This window comes from Schistocerca nitens, chromosome 5, assembly GCF_023898315.1.
Source record: "Schistocerca nitens isolate TAMUIC-IGC-003100 chromosome 5, iqSchNite1.1, whole genome shotgun sequence".
In the NCBI taxonomy this organism is placed as follows: Eukaryota; Metazoa; Arthropoda; class Insecta; order Orthoptera; family Acrididae; genus Schistocerca; species Schistocerca nitens.
Window position 1 is genome coordinate 765503092 of NC_064618.1, and position 20980 is coordinate 765524071.

Here is a 20980-nt window from a genome sequence, read left to right on the forward strand (position 1 = left end):
CCACTCTCTGATGTATATGTGTACATAGAGAAGTCTCATTGTGGTTCATGCGGTAGTGTGGTGACCGGTCTTGATGGGCTTCCACAATATGCATCAGGCTGGGCACTTACATGGTAAGCTACGTTTGAGGTTCACAAATTGGCGTTCTACACCTTTTATGTCTTCTTTTCTAATTTATTAAGTCCATGCCACACATCTGGTTGTTTGCAGTTGGTCCATAGATTACATTAGGCTAGCAGTGTGTGCTTATTTGCTGTTACATTCATGTTTTTTCAGTTAAGCCTCATTTGCCCGGTGTGGTACTGGTTGACTCTTAGAACCTTTTTGTGCCTCACCCACATGGGATCTCACATCCTAGTTGATAATTTTGCTGGATTTTTTACTTGACTGATAAGACTTTCTCATATGCAGTTGAGGTATAACCTGATGTTCGCATTTGTATAGGCTCTTTTAATGTTAATTAATTTTATAAAGAATTCCTCTTAGTTTTTCTTGTTTTTTGTAGTGCCAGAAGATGAGATTTACATCCTGAAACCCAGGCATGTGTACAATTTTATCCAAATAAAGGATTTTTCAAGTACATCTAGAATGGATTTATTCATATGAAAAAGAAATTAATTAACAATAGTTGTGGATGTCCCACAAAGAGTATATCACTAAGTTCTAGATCAGTACAATATTGCAATGCACAGTTTTGAGCTGGCTAATGGCCTGCAATGTTTGATCAATACATAACTTAAAACAAAATAGTTAAACTGGTATACATTTGTGACCATATCTTTAGCAACCCCACCAGCGGACGTCCAAATTGAGGCAAACGAACTGGCATGGGCAGAACAGTGGAGTAGTTTAGGAACCTGCCTTGCAGTCACATCATATGGGCAGACCCACTGACATCAGTGTTTATTTGTAAGCAGCAGTAAGTGGAGGAGGCCAGTGCTCCTGCAGGGTTAGACAGTGGCGGTCCTGGCCTAGCATTCATGTCGAGAGTTGTCGTGTACTTAGCCACTCATGCCAGCTGCATGCTGAGGTATTGTTTGCAGCTATATCATGGGGTATGGGCACTGCACTTCCCATGGTTCAATTCGCAGGGCTAGTTAGTCCGATTTGTGGGTTTCTGTTACGCGATCATGGCCGATTCTCCATCGACCAAAAGTACTGTGCTGACCGCATTGAATAGCAGTGTTGTCGTGCCTTCTGCAGATACTAAAATATATACACAAGCCTTGCTCATTCAGATAGTGGACTAGACAGCGGTCACAACCATAGATTTCCATTGCCAATTCATGATCCTCAGTTTATGCCACTGTAATGCAGTTCCTATCATTCTCCACTTCAAAATATAGTGATTATGACAGAGATAAATATTATTAATGAAACTGACTGAGAAATGTTTGAAATCATTGCTTATGTGTCTAGAAGAAACATAATGAGGTGATTCAAACATGACTTGCGAAACTAAGGAAAAATGATTTTACTCATGTTGGAGTATACATTGTGTTGGTAGGTTGACGGATATATGGGAGTTAATATAATGGGAGTTAGTGAAGTGAGGTGACAGGAAGAACAGGACTTCTGGTCAGGCCTATAATGACTAAGAAAATAGCAGTGTGGATGTGGAAATGAAGAGATATGCACACATGTCTCATTTTTATCTGTGATGTAATAATACACAGTCAGATATTAACACATATATCTGATTCTTGTCTGTATGAATGGACACACATTCATTCATATGCTTCATTTTTTTCTGTGGGAATACTGCGTGCAGCTTAATGAATACATTATCATAGTCAAAATAGACACTAAGCCAACACCAATCACAGTAGTACAAACTGATACACCAACTAGCTCTGCAGATGACATTGGAAGAATGTATGATGTGTAGAGATCAGGGGTGAATGGCCTCTACTGTAGGTTGTGGAGCTGGGCTGCTAGTGGTCAGGAAAGTCTCCATGTCATCACATTGGCTGTGGTTGCAGTGGTGTGGTGGTTTAGTACCACGTGGATTCCCAGTGCCCATCATAAAAACAGCACTTACATATACTCTTTTATTCCGTGCCAAAATACATTGATTGTGCTGGTGCTCAGCACTGGTCAACACACCCAAGGCGTTGCCCAGATTCAGTCAGCGAAGTGTGCTTTGATCAGTGTGCTGCCATATCATAGCCAGTGGACAGTGGCATCTGTGCAACAGGTAGCAGTCACGCAAGGTGACTTGGTCGGCAGTGTAGCACTGATTAAGACCAAGAAGCAGGGTGGTAAGCAGCAGCTGGAGCAAGCAGCCTCAGCAACTGGTGAGAATACATAGCTCAGTGCAGTATCAAACTACAGACGTCAGCACAGATGGTGGCAGCTCACAGCAGTGATGTGTGCCTACACAGTTGAAGACTGGCAGCAACAGAGGTTGCACACACAGGCAATGATTGTTAGGTGGCTAGGTGGCCCAGGCATGGACTATGGACCTCCAAGTTAGGATGCCTACAGTGAATGGAAGTTTTTGTATTGGCTTGTGTGCCACGCCCATTCAACCATGTTAATAGCATAATGTCAGCTAAGATGGTATGAACATAAGAACAACAAAGCACCCAGTCCCCAAGCGGAGGAAAATCTTCGACCCGACTGGGCAGTGAATCGGGGTCCATTTGCTTAGCATCCACCACACTGATCGTGTGGTTACTGAAGCAGACTGGGTGGAAGTTAACCAAAACGGCAACCTCACAGCTAGTGGAGACAGCATCTGGCATTGGCAGTTGCACCAGATCTTCTCTAAGTAAGAATTAAGGGCATTTTTGAAGTCTTTGTGATACGTAATGTATGTCTTTGTTTCCCCCATCAAGTGCAAATTGGTCATCTGTAGCAATTACTCATCCGTCTAGAAACCTAGCCTTGCAGATGCCAACAACCAAGTGTAAATGCCAACACATCCACCAATGCCATGTCCGGTGCAGCAGGCAGCAGCTGGGCGAGGTGATGTAGTCAGCACTACAGCCATGTTTCTCTGACTTAGATCTCGAAGCATGGGGGGTTATGATAGCCAGAGCCGTTATGACTGATACAGATACATAAATCAGCACGAATGCACCAGAACCTGCAGATTCAAACTGTGGATTCCAGTGTGGGTGATGGTGGCTGACAGCAGTGACCTGTGCCTGCACAGGCGATGACAGGCAGCAACAAAGTTAGCTCACATGTAGTCAGTGGCAGCTTATGGGCCCAGGCATGAACTGCAAATCCCCCCACCCCCTTCCCCCCAAGCAGGTGGCCTGTTGACTGAAAGGCACCAAGTCAGAAGCATTCAGACATTGCACGGGCAGCAGTTCGGCGGCTAGTGGAGACAGCGTTTGGTGGTTGCAACTTGTTGATCCATTTCTGGATATATATACTGCCATAGACTTCCCCTCATAGCTGGCTGCTGGCAGTGACTGACTGTGCCTCTCTAAAATGAATGGTATTTATGCGAACTTTGTCCATAATTGTTTCTGAAACTGTAGCACTTCTCTTTCCTGTCACAGCAGAACTGAGGCAACAGTAGTGGCCAGTGGCTAATCATGACGTCACTCCCTTTTCTTTGTGTCAATAATTTACCAGCCGTATCTGTCACATTGGTGTAGCAGTTTCACTTTGCAGGAGCTGTTTCTGTGGCTTCAATATAATGTGCGTATAGTGCATTGAGCAGAAACGTCTAACCAACCCCTCTACTGTGGTTTCTTGTGTCATTCTGCCATGACATCTCCTGCTAAGTCAATCATGGGGTTCTTCTGCTGGCAGAGGTGGAACTGTGGCACTACAGATAAGATAAGGGAAATTATTCATATGATTAAGGGAGATGTAATTTTAATTGTGGTGGGTGATGAATTCATTAGTAGGAAATGGAGAGAAGGAAAAATAGTACGAGAACATGGATTTGGGAGAAAGGAATTAAGGGGAAAACTGCCATCGAATTTTGTACTGAGTATAGTTCAAACATTGCTAACTATTAGTTTAAGAATCGTGAAAGGATGTATATGTGGGAGGTCCCAGCTTCATTATATGTGCTGTGTTGGAGATTAAGAAACCATATTTTAAATTATAAGGTGTTTCTGTGGGCATATGTGGACACAGACCATAATTTACTCATTATGAACTGCAGATTAAAACTGCAGAAATTGCAAAAAATATAGGAATTTAAGAATACGGGACATGTATAAACTCAAAGAATCGAAGGTTGCTGAGAGTTTCTTATGGAGCTTTAGGCAACGCCCGAATGAAACAGGAAAGGGACGAATGGGCGGCATTTAGAGATGAAATAGTGAAGGCAGGAAAAATCACATGGGTAAAAAGACTGAACCCAATAGGATTCTGTGGATAACACAGGAGATGTTGAAATTATTCGATGGTAGGAGAAAATATAAAAATGTAGCAAATGAAAGGGAATACAGACATCTAAAAAATGAGATTGACTGGGAATGCAAAGCAGATAAGCAAAAATTGCTAGAGAACAAATTCAAGCATGAAGAAACATGGGAAAAGTTGATGTTGCCTATAGGAAAATTAACAGGTTCTTTGTAGACAATAGAAGTTGCTGTATGAATGTGGACACCCCCAGTTTCATACCAGAACTAAGCAAAGAAGTGAGAACTAAAAATTGGAAGGAATATATAGAGGCTCTGTATTGGGTAAAAAAATTGAAGAGAACACAGAAAGAGAAGAGGATGTAGGTGAAGGAAAGGTACGAGATAAGGAACTGTGAAAAAATTTAAACAGAGAAGTGAAAACAAGGCCCTCGGAGTAGACAACATTCCCTTAGAATTATTTAGATCCACGGGAGAGGCAGCATTGACAAAAATATTCCACCTGGCATGCAAGGTATATGAGACAAGAGAAGTACCTTCAGACTTCAAGAAGAAACTCTAGTTCCAAAGAAAGTGGGTGCTGACAGTTGTGAATACTATGGAACCATCAGTTTAAAAACTCATGATTGCAAAATATTGACATAAATTATTTACAGAAGAATGGAAAAAACTGGTAGGAACAGACCTCATGGAAGATCAATTTGGGTTCCATAAAAATATAGGAAAATGTGAGGCAACACTGATCTTACATCTTATCTTAGAAGATAGGCTAAAGAACAGCAAATCAACATTTATAGCATTTGTAGATTTAGAGAAAAGTTTTGACAGTATTGACTGGACTATACTCTTCAACCTTCTGAAGGTAGCAGGGATAAAACAGAGGAAGCAAAATGTTAATTACAACTTGTACAAAAACCAGACTGCACTTACGAGACTTTAAGGACGTGAAAGGGTAGCAGCAGTTAAGAAGGGGAGTGAGGCAATGTAACAGCCTATCCCCCATATTATTCAAGCTTTACATTGATCAAGCAGAAAAGGAAACCAGTTGTGGGAAGAGAATAAATACTTTGAGTTTTGATGATGAAATTGTAATTCTCTCAGAGATGGCAAAGGACTTGGAAGAGCAGTTGAATGAAATGGATTGTGTCTTGAACAAACAGCTTATAAAATGTACATAAGAAACCAACAACAAGATAACTAAATATAGCCAAGTTAAATCACTTGATACTGAGAAGATTAGGTTAGGAAATGAGACACAAAAAGTAGTCTTGCTATTTGGTAACTGATGGTGACTGAAGTAGAGAGGATATAAAATGTAGAGTGGCAATGGCAAGAAAAGTGTTTATGAAAAATAGATATTTGGGATAACACCTAATGTAAATTTAAGTGTTAGGAAGTCTTCTCTCGAGGTATTTGTCTAGAGTGTAGCCTTGTATGGAAATGAAACATGGGCGATAATAAGGAATTCAGACAAGGAGACAATACAAGTGTTTGAAATGTGGTGCTACAGAAGAATGCTGAAGGTTAGATGGATAGATCACATAAGCAATGAAGTGGTACTGAATACAATTATAGAGGGAAGAAATTTGTGGCATAACTTGACTAAAAGAAGTGATTTGTTGATAGGACACATTCTGAGAAAGAAGAAATTGTCCATTTGGAATTGGAGGGAGTAGAGATTTTGGATGCAGTAGTTATTTGGAGGATAAACTAGTGTGGAGAGCTGCATCAAACCATTCCTCAGACACACAGGTCACAACAACAATGATCAAACATAAAAACATAACTTCAATTTGTAATAAATGATGATGTCATGTGGAATTATATGAACTTCTTTACAATAAATTTATTTGTGGACATAGAGGCACATTCCAAGGGTCACTGGTTTCCAGGTGTTTTGGTATGGACGGAAATGTAATATCAGAGCCATGGAGAATGTTATTTTGTTCCTGGATTGGTGTATTGAGTAATAACTTGTGCTAGGAATTTTTAGGTGCTGCACTTCTGTATTGCAATGCCTAAGTTAGTCTTTCTTGCAAGGTAAACATTAAATGCACATCCCTAATTGTGTGCACCTTTTCTCAACGCAAGCTCATTTTTGCACCATTTCTTAATTTCAGCACCTTTTTCCACTTATTTAACACTTCTTTTGCCACACTTTATTCCTAAAGAAATAAAAAAAAATTAACATTAGTATAAAGGCCAGGAAACCGAGAGGATTTCGTCTGCATTGAACTATTAGCCCAGCGGCCATTACAAAAATGGAGGAGCAGTTTCCTCAGAAAGAGCAAGTGCTGTTTTGATGGATGTGCAGGAAGCACTCGAGGGTTCTGCAAAGAAGGCAGTAGAACAGAGCGTACCAAAAACCCTTACGCAGGATATTTTGCAACAAACAGGGATTTCAGTTATTGACTGCAAACAAAATATGCACCAATTGTATCTATAGATGGTGAATGATCCTTTTCCATGTAGAATGTTGTTGTTGTTGTGGTCTTCAGTCCTGAGACTGGTTTGATGCAGCTCTCCATGCTACTCTATCCTGTGCAAGCTTCTTCATCTCCCAGTACCTTCTGCAACGTACATCCTTCTGAATCTGCTTAGTGTATTCATCTTTTGGTCTCCCTCTACAATTTTTACCCTCCGCGCTGCCCTCCAATACTAAATTGGTGATTCCTTGATGCCTCAACACATGTCCTACCAACCGATCCCTTCTTCTAGCCAAGTTGTGCCACAAACTTCTCTTCTCCCCAATCCTATTCAATACCTCCTCATTAGTTATGTGATCTACCCATCTAATCTTCAGCATTTTTCTGTAGCACCTCATTTCAAAAGCTTCTATTCTCTTCTTGTCCAAACTATTTATCTTCCATGTTTCACTTCCATACATGGCTACACTCCATACAAATACTTTCAGAAATGACTTCCTGAAACTTAAATCAATACTCGATGTTAACAATATTCTCTTCTTCAGAAACGCTTTCCTTGCCATTGCCAGTCTACATTTTATATCCTCTCTACTTCGACCATCATCAGTTATTTTGCTCCCCAAATAGCAAAATTCCTTTACTACTTCAAGTGTCTCATTTCCTAATCTAATTCCCTCAGCATCACGTGACTTAATTCGACTACATTCCATTATCCTCGTTTTGCTTTTGTTGATGTTCATCTTATACCCTCCTTTCAAGACACTATCCATTCCGTTCAACTGCTCTTCCAAATCCTTTGCTGTCTCTGACAGAATTACAATGTCATCGGCGAACCTTAAAGTTTTTATTTCTTCTCCATGGATTTTAATACCTACTCTGAATTTTTCTTTTGTTTCCTTCACTGCTTGCTCAATATACAGATTGAATAACATCGGGGGGAGACTACAACCCTGTCTCACTCCCTTCCCAACCACTGCTTCCCTTTCATACCCCTCAACTCTTATAACTGTCACCTGGTTTCTGTACAAATTGTAAATAGCCTTTCGATCCCTGTATTTTACCCCTGCCACCTTCAGAATTTGAAAGAGCGTATTCCAGTCAACATTATCAAAAGCTTTCTCTAAGTCTACAAATGCTAGAAATGTAGGTTTGCCTTTCCTTAATCTAGCCTCTAAGATAAGTCGTAGGGTCAGTATTGCCTCACGTGTCCCAACATTTCTACGGAATCCAAACTGATCTTCCCCAAGGTCGGCTTCTACTAGTTTTTCCATTCGTCTGTAAAGAATTCGCATTAGTATTTTGCAGCTGTGACTTATTAAACTGATAGTTTGGAAATTTTCACATCTGTCAACACCTGATTTCTTTGGGATTGGAATTATTATGTTCTTCTTGAAGTCTGAGGGTATTTCACCTGTTTCATACATCTTGCTCACCAGATGGTAGAGTTTCGTCAGGACTGGCTCTCCTAAGGCTGTCAGTAGTTCTATTGGAATGTTGTCTACTCCCGGGGCCTTGTTTCGACTCAGGTCTTTCAGTGCTCTGTCAAACTCTTCACGCAGTATTATATCTCCCATTTCATCTTCATCTAAATCCTCTTCCATTTCCATAATATTGTCCTCAAGTACATCGCCCTTGTATAGGCCCTCTATATACTCCTTCCACCTTTCTGCTTTCCCTTCTTTGCTTAGATTTGGGTTTCCATCTGAGCTTTTGATATTCATACAAGTGGTTCTCTTTTCTCCAAAGGTCTCTTTAATTTTCCTGTAGGCAGTATCTATCTTACCCCTAGTGAGATAAGCCTCTACACCCTTACATTTGTCCTCTAGCCACGCCTGCTTAGCCATTTTGCACTTCCTGTCGATCTCATTTTTGAGACGTTTGTATTCCTTTTTGCCTGCTTCATTTACTGCATTTTTATATTTTCTCCTTTCATCAATGAAATTCAATATTTTTTTCTGTCACTCAAGGATTTCTACTAGCCCTCGTCTTTTTACCTACTTGATCCTCTGCTGCCTGCACTACTTCATCCCTCAAAGCTACCCATTCTTCTTCTACTGTATTTCTTTCCCCCATTCCTGTCAATTGTTCCCTTATGCTCTCCCTGAAACTCTATACAACCTCTGGTTTAGTGAGTTTATCCAGGTCCCATCTCCTTAAATTCCCACTTTTTTGCAGTTTCTTCAGTTTTAATCTACAGGTCATAACCAATAGATTGTGGTCAGAATCCACATCTGCCCCTGGAAATGTCTTAAAATTTAAATCCTGGTTCCTAAATCTCTGTCTTACCATTATATAGTCTATCTGAAACCTGTTAGTATCTCCAGGCTTCTTCCATGTATACAACCTTCTTTTATGATTCTTGAACCAAGTGTTAGCTTTGATTAAGTTGTGCTCTGTGCAAAATTCTACCAGGCGGCTTCCTCTTTCATTTCTTACCCCCAATCCATATTCACCTACTACGATTCCTTCTCTCCCTTTTCCTACTGCCGAATTCCAGTCACCCACGACTATTAAATTTTCGTCTCCCTTCACAATCTGAATAATTTCTTTTATTTCATCATACATTTCTTCAATTTCTTTGTCATCTGCAGAGCTAGTTGGCATATAAACTTGTACTACTGTAGTAGGCGTGGGCTTCGTATCTATCTTGGCCACAATAATGCGTTCACAATGCTGTTTGTAGTAGCTTACCCGCATTCCTATTTTCCTATTCATTATTAAACCTACTCCTGCATTACCCCTATTTGATTTTGTGTTTATAACCCTGTAGTCATCTGACCAGAAGTCTTGTTCCTCCTGCCACCGAACTTCACTAATTCCCACTATATCTAACTTTAACCTATCCATTTCCCTTCTTAAATTTTCTAACCTACCTGCCCGATTAAGGGATCTGACATTCCACACTCCGATCCATAGAAGGCCAGTTTTCTTTCTCTTGATAACGACATCCTCTTGAGCAGTCCCCGCCCGGAGATCCGAATGGGAGACTATTTTACCTCCAGAATATTTTACCCAAGAGGACACCATCATCATTTAACCATACAGTAAAGCTGCATGCCCTCGGGAAAAATTACGGCCGTAGTTTCCCCTTGCTTTCAGCCGTTCACAGTACCAGCACAGCAAGGCTGTTTTGGTTAGTGTTACAAGGCCAGATCAGTCAATCATCCAGACTGTTGCCCTTGCAACTACTGAAAAGGCTGCTGCCCCTTTTCAGGAACCACACGTTTGTCTGGCCTCTCAACAGATACCCCTCCGTTGTGGTTGCACCTACAGTACGGCTATCTGTATCGCTGAGGCACGCAAGCCTCCCCACCAACGGCAAGGTCCATGGTTCATGGTGGGGTGTATGTAGAAAACAATGTCCATATTTACTTAGTGATCACTGAAAATAACATCGAAAAAGTTAAATTTTATCTGTTTTAACAGTTTTCTGGACAAGTGTTTTTAATAATATTGTATTGTGAAACTTGTTTTACGCTGATTTCTGATTCGTGACAATATGACAAAATTGTGTGCCATATATGATGTAAAACTGGTTTCGATGTACTTTGTATGAATGTTAACTTATCAAATTCCACCTTTTTTGACTAAGTTATAGCACCTTCATTGCAAATTGTTAACATAAATTTTACACCTATAATTCCCGGTTCCAGTAAAAACCTAAGAGTGTCTAACATAGCATTTGTTCTCAGCTGTATGCGGTTATAGAGTGCTAATCCTTCAGATGTTAGTGGTTTGTCATAATCTTAGAGACCACTGAGACAGAAGACTAACTGTTCATAATTTTCCGAAAAGTGGCATAAGTGATTAATGATATGTGTGGAGTCTGTTTTTTCGGATATGTGTGAAAGAACAACATTTTGATCTGGCAACCACTATAAATTGAGACACAAAGGAATTACAGACATTGGCTACGAGTGGGCATTGTCTTAACTCAGTGGGGAAAGTTGAAAATTTATACCAGACCGGTATCATCGGTAAAGCAGCTGCCAGACTGAGATTCATTGGAAGAATCCTAAGGAAATGCAATCCGAAAACAATGGAAGTAGGTTACAGTACACTTGTTCGCCCACTGCTTGAATATTGCTCACCAGTGTGGGATTCATACCAGATAGGGTTGATAGAAGAGATAAAGAAGATCCAACGGAGAGCAGCGCGCTTTGATACAGGATCATTTAGTAATTGCGAAAGCGTTATGGAGATGATAGATAAACTCCAGTGGAAGACTTTGCAGGAGAGACGCTCAGTAGCTCGATACGGGCTTTTGTTGAAGTTTTGAGAACATACATTCACCGAGGAGTCAAGCAGTATATTGCTCCCTCCTATGTATATCTCACGAAGAGACCATGAGGATAAAATCAGAAAGATTAGGGCCCACGCAGAGGCATACCGATAATCTTTCTTTACACGAGCAATACGAGACTGGAATAGAAGGGAGAACCGATAGAGGTACTCAAAGTTCCCTCCGCCACACACTGTCAGGTGGCTTGCGGAGTATGGATGTAGATGTAGATGTAGATTCAAATCTGGGTCTTCTGTTTACTAGGCAGATGCTGTGACAACTAAGCTAACCAGACACAGTGGTCAATGCAACTGCATGGATTAACCTAGGCCCGCATCTCCCCCGGTCAGGCTCAAATTCTCAACTTACCCCACAATACTAACGTAGTGCCCCTTGCACATTATCCACATTGCTCGCAGTGTTTCACCAATTGTACATCTGCACTGAAGAGATCATTGGCCATCCTCACCTTAATTATATACATGGGATGTTCGAAAAAACAAACATATAAAAATTAAGATGAGGGCGGCCATTGATCTCTTCGGTATAGATGCACACCCGGCTCAACTCCTACGAGAATCAGCAAAATGCAGCAAGTAATGAGGATAATGTAGTGTGTAGTGGGTAGGTACGTTGAGAATTTGGATCTGACATGCAGTTGCAGTGACTGCTGTGTCCGAATGGCTTAGTGGTCAGAACATCTGCCTAATAAGCAGAAGACTATGGTTCGAATCCCAGTGCAGCACATATTTTCTACTTCCCCCATTGCTTTAAATCACTGCCCACTCGCAACCATTGTCAGTTATTCCTTTGTATCTCAATATTTAAGGACTTGTTTCGATAACTTAAATTGTTCAACTTCAGGTTTGAGTATTCACTATTGTTAATTAAATGAAATCTTTTGGTAAAAAGTAACTACCTGAGCTACACAATATCATACGCATGATAATCTCTACAAGTACACTACACATAACTCATAGAAACATTTATCAAGGGTTTGATACTGGTATGTTAGAAATTTTTGATTTTGAAGTACAGTACAATTGAACCCATTTTCTTAGGATTTGAATGTGGTGCCAGGATCGCCTGAGTCAGATTTAAATTGAGGCTCACACAAAATTGCAGGCGTACATTTCAGAAATTGTGAAAAATCCAATATTAGGTATTTTGCATTGAAATTAGGTAAGCATCTTTTAGAAATGCTACATTTACTATCAGTGTTGGTTATAATGATGTTTTAATTTATGAGATTTCAAGAGAGTTTGGAGGGGGGGTTATTTTTGCACTGTCAGTGTGTCAGTGTGTTTCACTATGTTTTCCTCTACTCTAGTACATTCTTTTCAGTTGCTGGGATATTCATTGGAAAAATTACCTAGTTCTTTGCTTGTTCCTTGAGCGGAAATGTCTGTTCTGCAGTTTCTGAGGCCATTTTCTTTTTCTGGGTTGTCTGTTGACAGTGCACAATATAATCTCACTTTTATCGCTCTTTCCATCACTAGAACCACAATCTTTATTGTAAACTTCCACAGTCATTGTCTGAAATGTGACTAAATTTGAAACTACTGTCTAAACCATAGTTCCTTCACAAAAATTGTACTGACTAGATGCCATTTCCAATCTGGCGATAGCAAATGCTATAGATACATATTTGCATGTACTAAAGCACATGCATGGACCACCTATGGCCATATGATCACACTACATCGAAAGCTGTGTGTATGCAAGCTGTGATAATTGAAAGCATATGTGCCAGAAGTGCATGAAAGAGCCATCAAGTGGCAGCATGACAGTATATCCTCGTCAAATTATGTGACTGGGTTAAGGAATTGTGTACAAGGCACTGACTGGATGAGCCAGTTCTCAGGTTGGAGGAAGAGAAGTGCCTACGTTTCCAGTACAGCCATGCTTAGGATTAACAACAGCTTCATTTTTATATAATAAAACTTATAATGAGCCACTGACACTGTAAAATCATATGGTTTTATTTTATTTTATAAAACTATTGCTGCACCATTTAGATTTACCAGTTTGTTAAATATTTTGACTTCATTACTGTAACCTCTGTTTTAAAAGTGCAAAACATGGTAATAAGTGTTGCCATTCCTCTTTTACACAGAGCCAAATGATGAGAGTGGTGCAAACGTTGATGCTGCGAAGATGTGGCGGGAAGATCGTGAAGAATTCAACAGGATAGCAGAGAGAATAGTCAGAAAAACACTTGGATTGCCTCCGCCATAATCCTGATCTGTTAAATATCCTTTCTTTGTAATGTGATATAATAGAAACCTTGGAATACCTGTGATCACCAGTTCAATATTTGTCCAGCATGTCTTGATTTGCAGAATTCTAGCCCATTTGAAATAGCAAGTTAATTTATGAAACTTTTGTTGTGCCTTTATTGATGACATTGAAAAAACAGAAACTGTCCCGTATACCTTTTTTTTTTTTTTTTTTTTTTTTCAGTTTATTTTATTATACACATGTTCGTATAATTATATAGAAAAACTGTACATCATCTTGGAATTTACAGTTGTAGTATCTTGGTGTATATAGTTCTTTATTCCTTTTTTACGTTTTTCATGCATATAATGTCTATTGTTATTAAAAACAGTGGGTTTCTGGTTAAACTGTACAATTTTTGTGTCTGTGTATCTATACAACACAAAAATAAAAATTAGTAGTGTTTTCTTACCATAAACTGTACTACAGTACTCAACTGCCATGGTGTTGCATCAAGATACTAAACTAATATTCAGGAGGATTGGTGTATTGGTCACTGATCAAGTTTTTCTGAAGTTTTTTGAAACTGTATAATGAGTGGCTACGTGGATTTTTTTATGAGCACAACTGATCATTGGTATTTTAAAGGCTAATGGAATAATAAATATATAGTAACAAAACGTAATATGATGATTATCCTGAATTAGGTGCAGCTACACTTACTTATAATGTCTTACTTATTGTCTGTATAGAAAACAATACTAATCCTTTTAAGCAGTCTTAAAATTTCATCATTCTGAAATAGAAGTGTGGTAGTAAGTCATCCAACACCCTTTTATGTGTATATATTTTGATTTCATAATATTTATGAGGTGTCGTCCCAAAGTTCGCTAGTATAGTCTCTTATGTGATACTTAGTATCAATAGGATATTTCATTTTAAGTTCTCTCTCACACACTAGCATGCGCTTTGGGCAAATGCTTTCAGTTAACTGAGAGACTGTCTGCGCCACAATAAAAACACTGAGCAGGCTACACATCATTAACCCCTAAAACTGTATTTAAAGTAACCTCTCCCATGTGTTAGTAGAGGGTGTATAATGACTCCAGGTTGTGTAGTAGACATAACGCTCAAGCATCATAGCTCAAACAACTTCTGCACATCTCTTTTAGTTATGTTATGTCTGGTGCAGAGAAAAGTTCATGATACATGTGTTGAAATATTCATCTTGAGGTTAAAGATTACTTTTTGTCTATGTTTGTTTTCAAGTAGCTTTGTTTTGGGAACGGGTTTGGCCTTGAGCAAACACCCACAATGAAGAAAAATTGTTTGATCTAGGTAGAATCATTACGCAAAATCTGTTAACATCTGTTGAAGCTATATGAGAGAGCCCCAAGAGCAGTGATTCAGAAGGCCACAGTTTACAAAATTATGAAAAAGTGTTTCTCATTTTGTTGGAATGTAAATTTTAGTAGCTGCATAAAATTAATGATACCAGTGAACAGTTGTTAATGAAGATTGTGTTCAGTGATTAGTCTACCTTTATTGTGTATGGCCATGATCATCAGCTTAATGTCAAGAGACATCCTCACGAAACCTTGCTAGAAATTGACAGTACATCTACTGTTGTTGTTGTGGTCTTCAGTCCTGAGACTGGTTTGATGCTGCTCTCCATGCTACTCTATCCTGTGCAAGCTTCTTCATCTCCCAGTACTTACTGCAGCCTACATCCTTCTGAATCTGCTTAGTGTATTCATCTCTTGGTCTCCTACAATTTTTACGCTACACGCTGCCCTCCAATGCTAAATTTGTGATCCCTTGATGCCTCAGAACATGTCCTACCAACTGGTCCCTTCTTCTTGTCAAGTTGTGCCACAAGCTCCTCTTCTCCCCAATTCTATTCAATACCACCTCATTAGTCATGTGATCTACCCATCTAATCTTCAGCATTCTTCTGTAGCACCACATTTCGAAAGCTTCTATTCTCTTCCTGTCCAAACTATTTACCGTCCATGTTTCACTTCCATACATGGCTACACTCCATACAAATACTTTCAGAAATGACTTCCTGACACTTAAATCTACATTCGATGTTAACAAATTTCTCTTCTTCAGAAACGCTTTCCTTGCCATTGCCAGTCTACATTTTATATCCTCTCTACTTCGACCATCATCAGTTATTTTGCTCCCCAAATAGCAAAACTCCTTTACTACTTTAAGTGTCTCATTTCCTAATATAATTCCCTCAGCATCACCCGACTTAATTTGACTACATTCCATTATCCTCGTTTTGCTTTTGTTGATGTTCATCTTATATCCTCCTTTCAAGACACTGTCCATTCCGTTCAACTGCTCTTCCAAGTCCTTTGTTGTCTCTGGCAGAATTACAATGTCATCGGTGAACCTCAAAGTTTTTATTTCTTCTCCATGGATTTTAATACCTACTCCGAATTTTTCTTTTGTTTCCTTTACTGCTTGCTCAATATACAGATTGAATAACATCGGGGAGAGGCTACAACCCTGTCTCACTCCCTTCCCAACCACTGCTTCCCATTCATGCCCCTTGACTCTTATAACTGCCATCTGGTTTCTGTTTGTAAATAGCCTTTCGATCCCTGTATTTTACCCCTGCCACCTTTGAATTTGAAAGAGAGAATTCCAGTCAACATTGTCAAAAGCCTTCTCTGAGTCTACAAATGCTAGAAACGTAGGTTTGCCTTTACTTAATCTTTCTTCTAAGATAAGTCTTAGAGTCAGTAATGCCTCACGTGTTCCAATATTTCTACGGAATCCAAACTGATCTGCCCCGAGGTCATCTTCTACCAGTTTGTCCATTCGTCTGTAAAGAATTCGCGTTAGTATTTTGCAGCCGTGACTTATTAAACTGATAGTTCAAAAATTTTCACGTCTGTCAACACCTGCTTTCTTTGGGATTGGAATTATTATGTTCTTCTTGAAGTCTGAGGGTATTACGCCTGTCTCATACATCTTGCTCACTAGATGGTAGAGTTTTGTCAGGAATGGCTCTCCCAGGGCCATCAGTAGTTCTAATGAAATGTTGTCTACCCCCGGGGCCTTGTTTCGACTCAGGTCTTTCAGTGCTCTGTCAAACTCTTCACACAGTATCGTATCTCCCATTTCATCTTCATCTACATCCTCTTCCATTTCCATAATATTGTCCTCAAGTACATCGCCCTTGTACTGGGTGGCCCAAAAAGGATGGTCGGATTTGAACTGCGTAGTACCATTGAAAGGTGAGGAGGGGGGACCACTGCCGGCCGTCTGCAAGTCGGCCATTACACCCAGTTTGCCACGAGATGGCGCAGTGGACGGTCGAGCATCGTGTTTTTGCTGTGGAACAGTTTTTCAGAAATGATGAATCGTTTATTACTGTGCAACGATTGTTTCGACAACGTTTTGGTGTAGCGCGTGATGGACCCATTCCAGATCGCAGATCCATATCACGTTGGGTGACTGCATTCCAGACAACAGGGTCTGTCAAAAGTGGTAAATCTATAGGGCGTACACGTACGGCAGTTACTCCACAGAACATTGATGATGTTAGAGCGTCAGTGCTGCAAAGCCCGCGTCGTTCCACTAGGCGTCGTGCTCAAACTTTAGGCCTCAGCCGTAGTTCGTTGCAGCGTATTTTAAGCCGTGAGTTACAGTTTCACCCATACAAAATTATGATCACGCAAAAGCTGTATGATCGTGATTTTGAGCAGCGAAGACGATTTTGTGAATCAGTGCTTGACATCTTGTACTCTAATAATGATGTTGTGCTTCTTATGTCAGATGAAGCCCATTTCCATTTAGACGGCTATGTCAATAAACAAAACTGCAGGTACTGGGCAGCAGATAATCCCAGAGAATTGCACCAAAAGCCTCTTCATAGTGCTAAGGTAACAGTCTGGTGTGGAATTTCAAGATTGGGGATTGTTGGTCCTTATTTTTTTGAGGAGAACAACGCTACAGTCACAGTGACCTCGAAACGTTACGTTAACATGCTACGTAGCTTTTTGGTGCCGAAACTGCGAGAGTTACATGTAAATCGAGATCGAATTTGGTTTCAACAGGACGGGTCACGGCCCACACAGCCAATGACTCCATGTGTGTTTTAAGGCGGATGTTCCCCCACCACATCATCTCGCGTTTTGGAGATGTCCACTGGCCCGCGAGATCACCTGACCTCTCAGCCTGTGATTTTTTTCTTTGGGGATACCTAAAGTCAAAAGTCTACGTACAGAAGCCCCGAAACTTAATTGATCTGAAGGAGGCAATCAGTGCGGAAATTATGGCAATTCAAGAAGAAACAGTAGTGAAAGTGATGGAAAATTTCGAGGAAAGACTTGTGGAATGCATCACCGAGGAAGGACACCATCTTCCGGAAGTCATTTTCCGTACATGATTTTTTGTGGTTAGTTCTTGTAATTGGGTGCCTGGGAGCATTTCGTTACGTAATTGAATAAAATTAATTTGTAAAACTGATGGAGTTATAGTTATTTAAAATGTGACCATCATTTTTGGGCCACCCTGTATAAACCCTCTATATACTCCTTCCACCTTTGTGCTTTCCCTTCTTTGCTTAGATTTGGGTTTCCATCTGAGCTCTTGATATTCATACAAGTGGTTCTCTTTTCTCCGAAGGTCTCTTTAATTTTCCTGTAGACAGTATCTACCATACCACTAGTGAGATAAGCCTCTACACCCTTACATTTGTCCTCTAGCCATGCCTGCTTAGCCATTTTGCACTTCCTGTCGATCTCATTTTTGAGACGTTTGTATTCCTTTTTGCCTGCTTCATTTATTGCATTTTTTTTATTTTCTTCTTTCATCAATGAAATTCAATATTTCTTCTGTTACACAAGGATTTCTACTAGCCCTCGTCTTTTTACTTACTTGATCCTCTTCTGCCTTCACTACTTTATCCTTCAGAGCTACCCATTCTTCTTCTACTGTATTTCTTTCCCCCTTTCGTGACAATTGTTCCCTTATGCTCTCCCTGAAACTCTGTACAACCTCTGGTTCTTTCAGTTTATCCAGGTCCCATCTCCTTAAATTCCCACTTTTTTGCAGTTTCTTCAGTTTTAATCTACAGGTCATAACCAATAGAGTGTGGTTAGAATCCACATCTGCCCCTGGAAATATCTCTGTCTTACCATTATATAATCTGTCTGATACCTTCTAGTATCTCCAGGATTCTTCCATGTATACAACCTTCTTTCATGATTCTTGAACCAAGTGTTAGCTGTGATTAAGTTATGCTCTGTGCAAAATTCTACCAGACGGCTTCCTCTTTCATTTCTTACCCCCAATCCATATTCACCTACATGTTTCCTTCTCTCCCTTTTCCTAGAATTCCAGTCACCCATAACTATTAAATTTTTGTCTCCCTTCACTACCTGAATAATTTCTTTTATCTCATCATACATTGCATCTACTAACACACAATAACAAGAGTTATGGCCCGTTTTCCTTTATAGTGCTGACTGTAAAATGGGTTATGTAGAGGTAGAAGAGTGGTACTCTCCTCCACAGTATTCCATATCAAGCTGTATGTATGTAACATTTGTATATCTGATGTGTTCCCATTGTATGGGAAGAAATGGTGTATCTGTTAGCTGTGTGCATGGAAACCGAATAAAAATATACTGAACATACAAAGAAATTTGATGGACCATATTATATAAAAATGTTGATATGTTTATAAAGTACAAAAATAAGACATTTTGGATGTGTTACCGTGACTGCTTTTGAGGTGTAGATAGTTTATCTTTAAGCTGATTAACTCTGTACATTGCATTTTTACCAGTGCCAGTCCATTAATGTCATTGTTTTAAGTTTTTATCGCCCCTGCAATATGATTGAGTTTTCATAGGTCAAGGGAAGGGGAATGTTAGAGGTTGCTCATGGATTACAACCTTTCTGATGATTGGTGGCCTTATCTATTGCAAATTGACAACTAGCTTTTGAGTACTATATTGTCTTGTTGGTAGATGCAGATATGATACTAGTTCTGTGTCCCCCCTTTTTTTCTTTAGAGGGCATTACTCAGTGACTACTTGTGGCCTGTTGGATTGAAATCACTGAAAACCATGAGAAGAGAACACGTACCTAGCAGCCTTGTCTGTATTATGACAATGAAAATAATCAGTTTTTGACAATATAATGTAACTGGATAGATAAAAAAATCTGCTCGGCTTGGTGAATAGATTTTTGATGCATACATGGCTGCCTTGCAAACATTCAGGCCTCATAAATTTAACAGTGGGCTACTAGTGATTATGACATCAAAGCACACACAGAAGGATTTCTGCAGGGCTTAAAACATGGGACTCCAGAGGAGTGGGGTTCAAATACTCATCCATCCATCTCCATTTTCCTTGAATTTTCTAAGCCAATTTAGACAAATGTCAAGATGGTCCCATGATACTTTACACAGAGTAAGGAAAGTACACAATTCATGCATGCATTCAGTTTGCTTTAGAAATAGCTGTTAATGGATTTTCTGCAACATTAAAATGGTTTCTAGCCAACTCATTGTCATTAAACTAAGAAAAAAGCCGGAAGCTCAGAAACTGCAATATGTTTCCGCTCAGCATTTGAACAAAAGATGAAGATATGCAGACAGAAGAGACTGATGGTGTTACATTCTCAAGATTACAGCTTCATGATGATTTCAGTTTGGAACTTAATGCAGATGTCAGACCTAGATAACATAATTTTTTTTTTAGAGAAACTTATTTTATCACATTCTGGATAATATTCTACAGCAACTCAAGCAAAGCCAAAGTTTATGCAGTCAGAAAGTATTTAATACAAATTATTTGTAGTTTGAATTAAAGTGTGTCTACCAGAATTCTCTTAAGATTTTGTCATAAGTAATATATATCTCAAAGCAACAACTTACTACCAAGGAAGAGAACAATTTACATATTTATTCTGTCATCCATCATGTACCACAGTACCCATCAAGGTGGAAAACCTTCAGGGACATTGAACGAGTCAAGGTATATATTAACAAAAGGCAGTCAAATCATAGAAACATAATTTGTACATTGTATTAACAATCACTAAATGCTTAATACTATTTGAGATTATACCAACTAAATATAAGGAGTATTAAAAAAGAAATGAGCTGGAGACATAATTACAGAAACCAGTACCTGTGTTAGAAGTATTGACCCTGGCTGTTGAGACACTTGTCCCACTATGACACAAGGCAGTGAATGGCTATCTCATAAAATTCCCGGGGCTGCGATGTTAACCAGTTCTGCATGTATAGCTGTACATAGACATCTGAGGTGAATCGTTTGCCCCTCAGAGCCTTTTTAAGGTTACCAAAAATGGCATAATCACTGGGAGAGAGGTCCGGACTGTATGGAGGGTGGCCAAGAACCTCCCATTTGAATTTCTGCAGGAGTTCTGTGTTGGCTGTATGAGGCTTTGCAGAATGACTCCATGGCTGAGATTGCCTGGTCGTTTTGATTTGATTGCTTGGCGAAGGGTGGTCGAGGTTTGCGAGTAACACTGGGCATTTGCTGTTGTGCCATGCTGCAGGAAGTGAATCAGAAGGGGGCCATCTTGATCAAAGAAGAACGTCAGCATAATCTTTTCTGCACTCGTGTGGATGACGACGTCTAGCTGTATGCGCGGAACTGGTTAACATCACAACCCCAGTAATTTTATGAGACAGCCATTCACCTCCTTGTGTCACA

General features: G+C 39.7%; 1 protein-coding gene across 1 annotated transcript in view; it reads left to right on the forward strand.

The window, feature by feature from the left end:
- The window catches only part of LOC126259983 (ubiquitin-conjugating enzyme E2 G2), a 53631-nt gene extending 39684 nt beyond the window's left edge, over nt 1-13947 (forward strand). Inside the window, exon 5 of the mRNA XM_049957115.1 lies at nt 13159-13947. Within this exon, the coding sequence (XP_049813072.1) occupies nt 13159-13280 (122 nt within the window). The 3' untranslated portion in view covers nt 13281-13947. The remainder of the gene's footprint in view (nt 1-13158) is intronic.
- Nucleotides 13948-20980: the final 7033 nt, after the last annotated feature.